The sequence below is a fragment of the Chelonia mydas genome, chromosome 4, assembly GCF_015237465.2.
Source record: "Chelonia mydas isolate rCheMyd1 chromosome 4, rCheMyd1.pri.v2, whole genome shotgun sequence".
NCBI classification, from domain to species: domain Eukaryota; kingdom Metazoa; phylum Chordata; order Testudines; family Cheloniidae; genus Chelonia; species Chelonia mydas.
In genome coordinates, this window is record NC_057852.1 from 28109960 (window position 1) to 28122245 (window position 12286).

General features: G+C 38.9%; 1 protein-coding gene across 16 annotated transcripts in view; it reads left to right on the top strand.

Moving 5' to 3' along the window:
* RAP1GDS1 (Rap1 GTPase-GDP dissociation stimulator 1) overlaps positions 1 to 12286 on the top strand; it is a 154478-nt gene that overhangs the window by 121849 nt on the left and 20343 nt on the right. For all 16 annotated transcript variants that reach the window (XM_037896942.2, XM_043545193.1, XM_043545199.1 and 13 more), the window contains 2 exons: positions 3063 to 3191; positions 7507 to 7632. In XM_037896942.2, the coding sequence (XP_037752870.1) occupies positions 3063 to 3191; positions 7507 to 7632 (255 nt within the window). The remainder of the gene's footprint in view (positions 1 to 3062; positions 3192 to 7506; positions 7633 to 12286) is intronic.

A 12286-nucleotide genomic window follows, 5' to 3' on the forward strand; every position in this document is an offset into this window, starting at 1 on the left:
TGTTCATCAGCAGAAGAGCCTCCGTGTTGCTGTTAGTTGCTTGGCATTATTGCGCTTAATTACTGATCTGAAGACTGAACCACTTCTAGGTTTCAAAAGTCTCTGGAACTAAGAAGTGATCCAGGGCTTTTGTCAAAGGAGAAGTTGAGCGTTCTTTTCTTCAGCTATTGTACCTCTCCCTCATCATCCCAGAGCATCAACTAGAGACTTAAATTCAGTTAAGAGAATCTTCTTCTCAAAGGTATACCCTGAACATGAGCATCAACAACTCACCTTCAATTTCATTTTCTTCAGGGATCCCACTCACAAATTCAAGAAAAAGCATTTTCCTAAATTTAGGCACATTAGAGCCTGGCCTTCTAGTGCCAGCAGGGACGACTTCATATTCTTAACAGTAAAAAGAAAAGGAGTACTTGTGGCACCTTAGAGACTAACCAATTTATTTGAGCATCCGATGAAGTGAGCTGTAGCTCACGAAAGCTTATGCTCAAATAAATTGGTTAGTCTCTAAGGTGCCACAAGTACTCCTTTTCTTTTTGCGAATACAGACTAACACGGCTGTTACTCTGAAACCATTCTTAACAGTAACAGAACTAAATGGAATCTCAGAAAATTAGAGATTCTACAGCAGGCCCAGCCTTAATTACAAGCAAGGCAAGGGAGATGCTTGAATCCCATGCATTCTCTGCAATTCACAAGCTAATCCTATATTGCTCTGTGGCAAAGGAGAAAACCCTCTGCACAAATTCCAGCTGAGAACAACATCTATGCTTGAATTTCCTCCCTACTGACAGTTTAGGGCCACATAAATTATAAGGACATCCCTGTTTTTAGTTGAGCCAGCCTCCTACTCCACGGGAGCAGAATTTGGTACTGAATCAGATACAAGGCCTACTTTTTCAGTCCATACGTAAGTAGTGTCTTTGGTCCCATGCTCTTATTATTTTGTTTCCTTACTGGTCATCCCAACTGCCGATAATGTCAGTCAGCTGCAAGGCCTGCTGAAAGATGTATGGCTTAGTCTTCCATAAAAATAAATTAGTCCTCAGGATGCCCATTTCCTCCCAAAGGATTTATCCAGTCCTTTCCACTTTGTCTTTTTTCCTCAGACACTGAGTACCCAGGGGAGAATAGATTGTCACTTTTCCCCCTGTTCTTCAACACTTCCTTCCTTCAGGGATAATGATTTAGAATCTTCAAAGAGTAGGAATCTGTGGAGGATAATCCCAAATTAAGGAGAACAACAGGTTATTTACCAGTAACAGGAGTTCTCCTATTGGCTCATTTCCCCCACAGATCCATTCTATCCCACCTGCTTCTCTATTGAGAACTACAGTCAGCTTGCAGTGGAACCGAAGGAGGGTGTGATAGTGACACACTCGTAGTCTGGAGGTAAAATGACATTCAATGCATGCGCTAGTGCATATGTTTACTTACCTGAAATTTGACAATTTCAACAGCTCTATAATGTCTGAGGTGGTGCTCTCACATATGCCTAAAGAGAACCCGGCTCTTTGGAACAGATAACCCAATAAAAGAAATTCAGTTACTGGTAAGTAACACAATTTTATTTGATTTAAGATGCTGAGCCACAATTATAATGATTCCTGATCACCTTCATTAATCTGTAGCTGTTGAAGTGGCCATCTGCTTATTTTGTGCACATGATTATTGATTATTATAGTTAACAAACTAATATTTTATCCTGAAGAGAGAAACTGTGAACGCAGATTCCAGGAAATTAATTAATAACTTTTGTTATGTGAGAATTATAAATAGCTTTTCTTTTAAAGATTGTGCTGATTTTCAAATTCTAACTCAGAATGTGAGAGAAAGCACCACATCCGCTATTTGATATATAATATTTGACCAAATATTTTTGAGCTGTTTGTAAAATCTATGCAATTCTTTATGGTCTTCATTCTGCTCTTGTAGAAATAAAATCTCCAACTGATTTCGGTTGTGCAGAATCAGGTCCAAATTAAAGAGAAACCTAATTAACTTCAGTGGGCTTTGAATCAAGCCCTTTAAAAAAAAAGTCCATTATATAGCTAAATCTCTTAGAAATCAAAAGTTTCAGGGAAATTGCCAACTAGCATATGGTATGTCCATGTTTACTTCATTCTATTCAACTGTGAAACAAATATGTTTTTCTCTTCTTTGCTGTGTGATAAAACATTTAACAGAAAAAGTGTTATAAATAATCAGTTTTTTAATTTAAAAAGTCATGTTTCTTCCTAACTATCATAAAGCATCTTTCTGTTTGCAGACATCTAGGAGTATTAACTTCCTTATCTGTAAATACTGTAAACTTCCATTCTTGGAAAGGGATTTTATTGCTATGGCTTTAAAGGACTTTTCTCCAACTTCTATGTTTTTGTCTTTATTAAACTTTCTTTTTTCTCAAGCTCCTCATAGTCTACATTGTGACTTCATGTATTTATATAGCTTTTCATGTATATTTCAATGGCTTTGTATATTCATTCTTCCCCCCCCCCCCCCCCCCCCCCCCCCCCCACACACACACACACATTTTAAGAGAGAGTGCTATTTAGAAACATTGGCCTGATTCTGATTTCAGATTTTACACTTATGTAACTCTGTTGACTTCAGTGGAATAAACTTCTGATATACACTGGTGTAAGTGGGCTCCAAATCAAGCCTAATATATATTTAGAGTCTTCTGAACTGTGTGAACTCATACTATTTTATTTATTCAACTAAATTATTTTGGTCCCATTCCTGCCATGGGAGATGCATACAAAACTTTCAATAATTTGACATGTAGGGCATACCCCCTGGCTAGATCAAAGAGGGAATTTTGGGGAGTGTATCCCGTGCCCAGATAAAGAAGGTGTTGGATCTATATCCCATGGCTGGCTCAGCCCTAAAACAGAAGAGTAGATAGGATAGATATTTAAATTTTGCTAAGCTTAGAAGTTGCGTGTGTGATATTTTAATGATTTTTCCAGCATTAATGTGAAAAATATGTTTGTGTTTCAAAGGAGATCAGTACTGCAAACAGAAATGCTAACTTGTCATTGTATTTTCTTTTTGTATAGATACCCTGCAATCTCAACTTATCAATATGGGCGTTATCCCTACGTTAGTGAAATTGTTGGGCGTTCATTGTCAAAATGCAGCTCTGACTGAAATGTGCCTTGTTGCATTTGGCAATTTAGCAGAACTTGGTAAGTCCAGGATCGTAACCCCAAACTACTGTCAAATTGTTTAACAACGATGTTTTGTTGTTTTAAGATTAAACCAATTAATTTTAACCGCATTTTTCAGTCCTCTAAATGTATGTAAAATAAAAAGCTTGGGAGCTCTGCTTATTGTCTCTTTAGAATTTATAGCTGGTTGTCTGCCTTTGTAAACCAACTTAAATTCATCTGGGTACTTACTACAACTAACAGTTTATGTTAAAGGTATTTAATGGAACGATGTGTATTTTAAATTATCTAGGTTTCTCTCCTTGAATATTGTTACTTAGTGTGAACCTGTGGCAAAGGGCCAAATTCAGACCCTGTTCAATTCCACTTAAAGTTAAATGAGGGATGAATTTGGCTCAAGGAAACATTCCACAAATGGGAATGGGGACAGATTCATAAACTTATCTCTCACCAGTAAGAGTATATACCGTTAAAAATGTCCTAGGCTACATACTTGCATTTATAAATAATTACAAATGAGAAGAAAGAGTTTGTCAGCTTGGCAGGTGAAATCACAACTGCATTTTAGAAAACGCATGTAAAATTTGATCAGATCACATTTTGGTCAGCTCTGTGGCCCAAATTCTGCTCTGATTCACCTGTACAATACCATCGCTTTCAATAGGATTGCATGGAGTGTAAACCCACACAGCATTTGGCTCTATATTTTATTATTCATTCATTGTCTGTTGGTGATATTATAGAATATCAGTTGAGTTCCAGGCATTTTAAGAACTGGGGCCCAAATTCTGTCCTGATGCAAAAAAATCACCTGCACATATAGCCCTGTGATTTGTGTTTGCTAAGGGATATAGCAGTATTCCAAGAAACGGTTATAAAATTGCAATGCTGAAAGGCTGGATGGTTTGAGATATTAACAATAGATTATATGGGGGTTTTTATTTTCAGACCAAGGCAAAGTAATTGGAAGTTGCTAGCATCTGATAGCCATTTGGTGGCCTGAAATTATTAGATAGCTCATAGATTCATAGGGTTGAAGGCAAGAGAGACCATTATGATCAGCTAGTCTAACCATGTATATAACACAGGCCATAATGTTTCACCCAGTAATTCCTGCGTCAAGCCCAGTGTATTAGTTTCAGAACGGCTTCTGGTGGACAAGTTTCCATATAACAACAAAAGAGCTATTATACTTGACACTAATGGCAAATATTAAATTGTAAATTCTTCAGGCAGGGATCATGTCTTTATATGAGTGTACGTTACACAGCACACATGGGCCCCAATTTTTACTGAGGACTTTCAGTACTAGCCCAATACAGATAAATAAATAATAGCATTAATTATTAATAATCTTTGCTAGTCTCTCTCCACTGATGTCCCCAGGGCTGAATGAACAAAGAGACTGAACTATTCTCCCATCCTCAGAGGTGGTCTAGGTTTGTTCAGATAAGGGTTGAGACACTGTGGCAGAACCATGCAAAGGAAACTTGCTTGAGTGCTAATCTTGCTGTACCTGCACAATGAATGAATATGTTGAGTACAATCTTCAGGTCTTTATAGGTATGTATACCCTGCAATAAAAGATCCCACGGTATGGCCATAGACGTTCAGGCTTGTGCTGGAACCCGTGAGGTGAGGTGGGTGAGCATCTCAGAGCCTGGGTTCCAGCCCACGCCTGAATGTCTACACTGCAATTTTTAGCCCTGCAGCCCAAGCAATGTGAGCCAGAGTCAGCTGGCCCAGGCTCTGGGACTCAGTGCCACAAGTTTTCTATCATAATGTAGACATACCCTCACAGTTTGGCAATAAATTAATGTAACTTTTAATAATTTAATCCCATATCAGAATTGCACTAGAAAGTCTTATGATAACTTTAATACTTCAGTTTTGCTTTGTAACCATAGGATCTTATTCTTTGGTCCTTACCTCTCAACAATATAAAGGAGACCCTGCATAATGCAGTTAACTCCCTTGTGTAGCATTATGTAAAACTCCCATTCTGCTGTGTTAAAGTAGAGCACAAGCCTAGTAAAAAAGGGTGGAGATAGGGTAAAAATAGGTGTTACTAATTTACCAATTTATTTGTAGGCATAAGTGGGGTGGTGAGAGTGGTACGGTGGTTCACTGAACTCAGGTAAATTAGGCTGCCTCAGAATTAGGCAGCTCGCTCATTTCCACATGGAATGAGAGGCATTAAACTTGCCCTACTCTAAGAAAGCACACCCCAATTCTAAAGTGCCACACTTTTTTAAAACAACCTCTCTTTGTCAGATGTGTAAATACTATCATTTTCATTTACAGTCAACTGCCAGGGCAAAAACCGAGGCTGGTTTTGTGGCCTTTATGGAAATTTAGCTCTAAATGAGTAATTGTGAAGCTATAAGCCCTAAAATGTTTTTCCTCTTAAAATTCCTCAACATGAGCAAAGAAAAGGAGACAGTGTCAAGAGCTGGGAAGTAGCTCCCTTTTCTGTGGACACATGGAAAATCCTATTGAGGGGAATTGCTGCAATACTGCAGCATGGACCTGATCCAAAGCCCACTGAAGTCAATGAGCCATATGGCTTCTTACATAGCTGCAGCTGCACATCTAGAGACTGGAAGAAAGCTGCTTGAGACAGTCGTCCAAGTGGAAGCATTTTAGAGTGGGGCACATTTCACTGCAGAACCCAAATATGGCTATCAGAAAACACCTTCTATTCTTACAAAGAGTCAGAGAGTAACCCCAAGAGAGTATTTTACTCAGGTCAGATACAAAACCTATGCAGTAGAATTAGTCTCTAGGATAGTTTTAAAAATGAAGAAGCCAGATTAAAGAATTAGGGAAATATACTTAAATGACAAATCATGCTGAGTTATAATTAATGAAGTTAAGGGATTAAAAACCAGGTTTATATGGTGGCAAGCGAATACGTTTTTATTTATTTATATTTTTGCAAGCATATGTGAGATATAGCCTTGGCCCAGACAGTACTGTTTTGCTACTTCAGTGTTGGGATTTCTAAAAACTATCCTCGTGTACTTGATGACCCCATTAGAAGCCTCACAAGATGTTTGGAGGCAGAAATTGCCATTTCAGCACAGGAGATTTTGGGATATAGAGTTTAGCATGGTTTGGAAGGATCACACAATCCTGCAGCTCGTCATTTAAGTATTTCTGCTCTCAAGGTCCTGATCATGCTTCCATTGAAGTCAATGGCAAAACTCTTACTGATTTCAGTGGAACATGAATGACCTCAAGAAATTCAATTTATGCTACTCTTTAGAGATATGAAGATACAGATCAATGGACAGAACTAACAGAGAAGTCGGTGTTTTCCTCTCCCCAGATTTTAGATTGTGGAGTCAGGTTCTGATCACAATTAAATGGATATAAATCCAGAATAATGTCATTGGCGTCAATGGAGTTATTCCAGATTTACACTGGTGTAACTAAGGTCAAAATCTGACCTTCCCCTTTTAAAATACTAAGATTGAAATCCATTGTAGAAGCCATTCTGTACCCAGGCATTTTAAGTGAAAAAAATATATAATCTGCATGCTGAGGCCCAGATCTTCATTTGAGAGTGCACAGCACAGTGTTGGGCAGAAGGTGCTTTCCAAATCCAAGGACAACAGTGTGCTAATTAGAGCAGCCTGAAAGCTGCTGTAAATTATCCCATCTGCCAATGGCCTCAGGGGGCCATTACAGTAGCTGGGGATTGCTGGGACTCTGGTCAACACCAGCCACATCCCCTTTACTACTGGACGCTGCAGCCAGAGAGCAGGAGTCACCATGTTGACTCTACACCACTGGGTGATCCTCCTGTGGCCAGCTATGGTCCCTTTAGAACTGCGATGTGCAGGGGTGTGGCTTAAAGCAGCCATAGCACAAGAGAGAATCTGACTTTGTGGCTTCAGCTGTGTAGATATTCCAAAGTAAATGCTACCAGCATGCAACCATGTAAATATTAATGATCTCCATATGACCCTTTATCTCGGCAATAGAAAATTCAGTACATGACGTATAATTTTTCTTTTTGGTCTGAAGGCAAACTCTCAATTTATATCTTTATAATTTTACTGTTGCTATGGATACCTTTATATTCTGCTGGTGCAAAAGTTTTAATAGCCTTGGACATAATTAATAATTCAGGTCAATGCATTTTTCTTAAAGTCTTAGACATTTTTCTTTTCATTTAGTGACAAGTGTAAGTATTGAAGTGTATTGCTCTTGTCTGTGAAGAGCAGTTAGCCCAATTAATCATTGTGTTGAATAAACCTGGTAATAAAGAGGAAAGAAAAGTTTGATTTGGTTTGTTTACACTCTGTTTGCCCTTTTTATTTTACAGAATCAAGCAAAGAGCAGTTTGCCTACACAAACATTGCTGAAGAGATTGTAAAACTATTCAAGAAACAAATAGAACATGACAAAAAAGAGATGATTTTTGAAGTTTTGGCTCCTCTGGCAGAAAATGGTGAGAAGTTGATCATCTTTTATTGTCATACAGTAATTTTCATTTTTTCCTTATTTGTACACCAGCTTTTCAAAAATAGCCAACTTGTCAGTAATTATTTCATACTTTACCTTGCTCAGCAATTTAACCTTTTCTGTGGAAGTCATATTAATTGAGCCATCTGATAGCAACTGGAGATGAAGAGTAATGTGAATATTGCCTAGCAGCCTAAGCATACAACTGGGTGTCACCAATTCCTGGGACACGGTCCCACCTCTATCATCAACTCCTTCTGTGTCTTTCTTGCCTCAGTTTCTCTGTATTTCAAACTGGAATATTAATACCAACTTTTGTATGTTACAGGGCTTTATGAGGATTATTAGGTTTGTGAAATGATTTGAATATACATTTTTTCCTATAGTGGATTTATAAGTATTTCAATGTATAATTACATTTGTTCGAATATAGTATTATTGTCATAGTTATTTTAATTATTTGATAAAATTATAACTATCATGTTCTAGTTACTACTAAGTAACTATTTAAATTGTGGCACTTTTTCAGGGTGTCACCCTCTTTACTTTACTCTTGGCCCTCTGCTTTAAACACCATCTTTTGGTTCAGGAGGTTTGGATGAGACTTCTTTGGGAGCTTGTTATTGTCATCCCTTCAGTTAGCTGAAAGGATTTTCCTAAGCAACATAAGAGACTCCATTTCCCCCTCAAGGGCTACATGACCTTCTTTCATAGTTGTGTAATCCTTGAGGAATGAAAGAACAGGACTGATAACCAAAAGCAGCTCTCCTAGATCATTACAACACAAGCAGGTGATTTCTTTTTCTTTTTTTTTTTAAACAACTGACATTTTGGTCATATTTATTATGAAAATTTTCTTGTATAAGGATATTTAAATTGTACAGCCAAAGATCAGGGCAGTCCATGAGATATAAAGTCTGGAAATGGCAGTGTAATAGTTTAATCATAGAAAGCATAAAAAGGTAGGGCTGCAAAAGACCTTTGAGAGGTTATCTAGTCCAGTCCCCCGTGCTAAGGCAGGACCAAGTGTATCTAGACTGTCACTGGCAGGTGTTTGTTTAACCTGTGCTTAAAACCTACAATGATGGATTCCACAACCTCCTGGGAAGCCTATTACAGTGTTTAACTATCCATATAGTTAGAAAGTTTTTCCTAAAATCTAACCTAAATCTTCCTTGCTGCAGATTAGGCCCAGTATTTCTTGTCCTACCTCCAGTGAACATGGAGTATAATTAACCACCATCGTCTTTATTACAGCTATTAACACATTTGAAGACTTATCAGTTCCCCCCCTCAGTCTTCTTTTATCAAGACTCAGTTTTTTTAACCTTTCCTCATAGGTCAGGTTTTTGAACTTTTTATCATTTTTGTTTCTCTCCTCTGCAATTTCTTCAGTTTGTCCACATCTTTCCTGAAGTGTGGCTCCTAGAACTGGACACAGTACGCCAGCTGATGCCTCACCAGTGCCGAGTAAAATGAAACAATTATCTCCCATGCCTTAATACACCCCAGAATGATATTAGCCTTTTTAGTAACTGCATCACATTATTCATTCATATTCACTTTGTGATCCACTATCACTCTTATCCTTTTCAGCAGTACTGCTGCCTAGCCAGTTATTCCCCATTTTGTAGTTGGGCATTTGATAGTGATTTGATATACGCTTAGTTTCTTCCTAAGCGTATATGTTGCACTTGTCTTTATTGAATTGCATCTTGTTGAATTTGTCAAGGCCATTTTGAATTTTAATGCTGTCCTCTTACAAAGTTCTTACAACCTCTCCCAGTTTGAAATCATCTGCAGATTTTATAAGCATGCTTTTACTCCATTATCCACATCATTAATGGAAATATTGAATAGTACCAGACCCAAAACAGATCCCTTTGGGACCTCAGTAGTATGTCCCCCCAATCTGACAGCAAACCATCCATAACTACTCCTTGAATATGGTCTTTCAACCAGTTTTGAACCCACTTTATAGTAATTTAATCTAGATCACATTTCCCTAGTTTGCTTGTGAGAATGGCACGTGGGACTGTGTCAAAAACTTTACTGAACTCCAGATATATCAAATCTACAGCTCCCCCCCACACCCCATCCAGTAGGCCAGTAACCCTATTGAAGAAAATTAGGTTGGTTTGACAAGAATTGTTCTGTATAAATCCAGATTGGCTATTATTTATTAGCACCTATTATCCTCTAGGTGCTTACAAACTGATTGCTTAGTAATTTGTTCCAGTATCTTTTCAGGTATCAAAATTAAGCTGACTAGGCTATAATTCCTGGGGTCGTCTTTTTTTTTCTTTTTTAAAGATGGGTACGGTGTTTGCCCTTCTCCACTCCCCCGGGATCTCACCCATCCTCCAGCGGTTCTAAAAGAGAATCGCTAACAAACAGTTCTGAGATTGCTTCAGCCAGTTCCTTAAGTTCCCTTGGGTGCATTTCATCAGCCGTGCTGACTTGAATACTTATCTAAATATTCTTTAACTTGTTGTTTTCCTATTTTGGCTTGTGTTCTTTCCCCCTTGTAGTTAATATTCATTATGTTAATACATTCGTCTCAGGAGACTTGAGTTCAAATTCTGTTTTGGTTGTAAATGCAAAAGAGTTGTTCAGGATCAGCTTACTCCCTTCTGAACATGCCTGCATCCCTAGGAAAATTCAGCACAATTTGTATGATTTAACATCTATGCTTGAGTGGAGCCTAGGGATGAGGTATCAGGTGGAATAGGTGAGGACCGAGCTGTGAGGCAGATCTGTGTTTGGAGGATCACTCAGTACCTGCCCACTGCATGCATAGCTCTAGCCAGTGCTACTATTCATGAGTGCCAAATGTGTGCCCCCACACACTTCTTGTTTAGAAAGGAAAAAAAGCTTGAGAGAATCCTGTGCTCTTTTCCATGTTTGGGGACAACTTCTTTCCCAGATTACACCCTGTGCCACCCTGTTTACTAGTGGGTTTCACAGGATGTAAATCAAAGCAAAAGGTGGGTCTTTATTTTCCAAACATTAAGAAATGTGCATTTTTGCCAGAGACTGTCTTTTTTGTTACAAGCAATGGTTGAAATTTTTTTTTCCCTTTTTCAGTCTGACAGCAGAATTTGGTCTGCTGTTTTCATAAATGATATTTGTAATGCAGATACTTTAGTTTTTGTTCAAAGGCTGTGTTTTGCAGTCACAGTAAGACAGAGCAGGCTCTGTGCTGTTGAAAATAACATCCCTTCATGCATGTTAGGAGGTAGTGTGCTAAGCATTTATGCCCCTCACTGTTAATTCAAGACACACTGATGTCTGTCACAACAGTGAGTCTGCCATCCTTGTATTGCTTAGCCGCATCTAAATGTGGTGGTGGGTAGTATGTCAGCGAGCTGAAACATTTAAATTAAGTACTTGCACAGTCAATCCATTTATTGAAAGGCCCTGTGCAGTGGTTTCCGATTCTAATCACAACACACCTGCAACCTAGTATTCTGTATCCACGGAAACGCCCTACTTTTTAAAGTAGCTCAGTACAAAAGTACCAATTTAAAACACTCCCAGCTGAACATTCCTGGGCCTGCCACATAAAGTTCACGCGAAGGTCAGCAGCTCCGCCAGAAACATTGAATTTTCACTCATGCAGCAAAACCTAGTGACTGAAATAGAAGCATTACATGGGGAGAGTCAGACCACTGATTCTTCAAGATAGGTGAAGCTGGCAGCTCCAGTCACCACCCCATACCACAGTCCATTTCCAAATCTTATGAAAAGCAACCTCCAAAATCCCCAGAGCTTTAAAAAGACCTAAAACAATGGGCCAAGGTCATCACTGGTGTAACGCGTGATCTCAATTATTTATTTATTGATGTTCAGACTTTCCCGTGGCACCAATGACTGTATTTTCCGAGCACCACACAAACACTAACTGAAATATCCTCACAACACCTGTGAGACAGGAAAGTACTTGTTACCCCTGTTTTACCCATGGGAATGGAGAGTGACTGACTTCCCTGAGGTCACATTAGGAAGACTTGTAGACCTAGGAGCAGACCCCAGCTCCCACTTCAATGCCTTAACAATATCATCCTTCCTCTCCCTTAAGCCTCATTGATTTCAATAAGAGAGCAGAATTCAGCCTAGTAATTTCTGCAAAAAGAACAGGCGTACTTGTGGCACCTTGGAGGCTAACAAATTTATTAGAGCTTTTGAAGGATTCTGCGTGGACTCCTCCTGAAGGTCGAAACAACAGACTAGACTTCTATGTAGATTGCTTCCGGCGACGTGCACGGGCTGAAATTGTGGAAAATCAGCATCACTTGCCCCATAACCTCAGCCGTGCTGAACACAACACCATCAACAGCCACAGCCGATGAAGTGAGCTGTAGCTCACAAAAGCTGATGCTCAAATAAATTTGTTAGTCTCGAAGGTGCCACAAGTCCTCCTTTTCTTTTTGAGAAACAACTCTGACATCATAATCAAAAAGGCTGACAAAGGAGGTGCTGTCGTCATCATGAATAAGTTGGAATATGAACAAGAGGCTGCTAGGCAGCTCTCTAACTCCACATTCTACAGACCATTATCCTCTGATCCCACTGATGATTTCCAAAAGAAACTACACTATCTGCTCAAGAAACTCCCTGAAAAAGCACAGGAACAGATC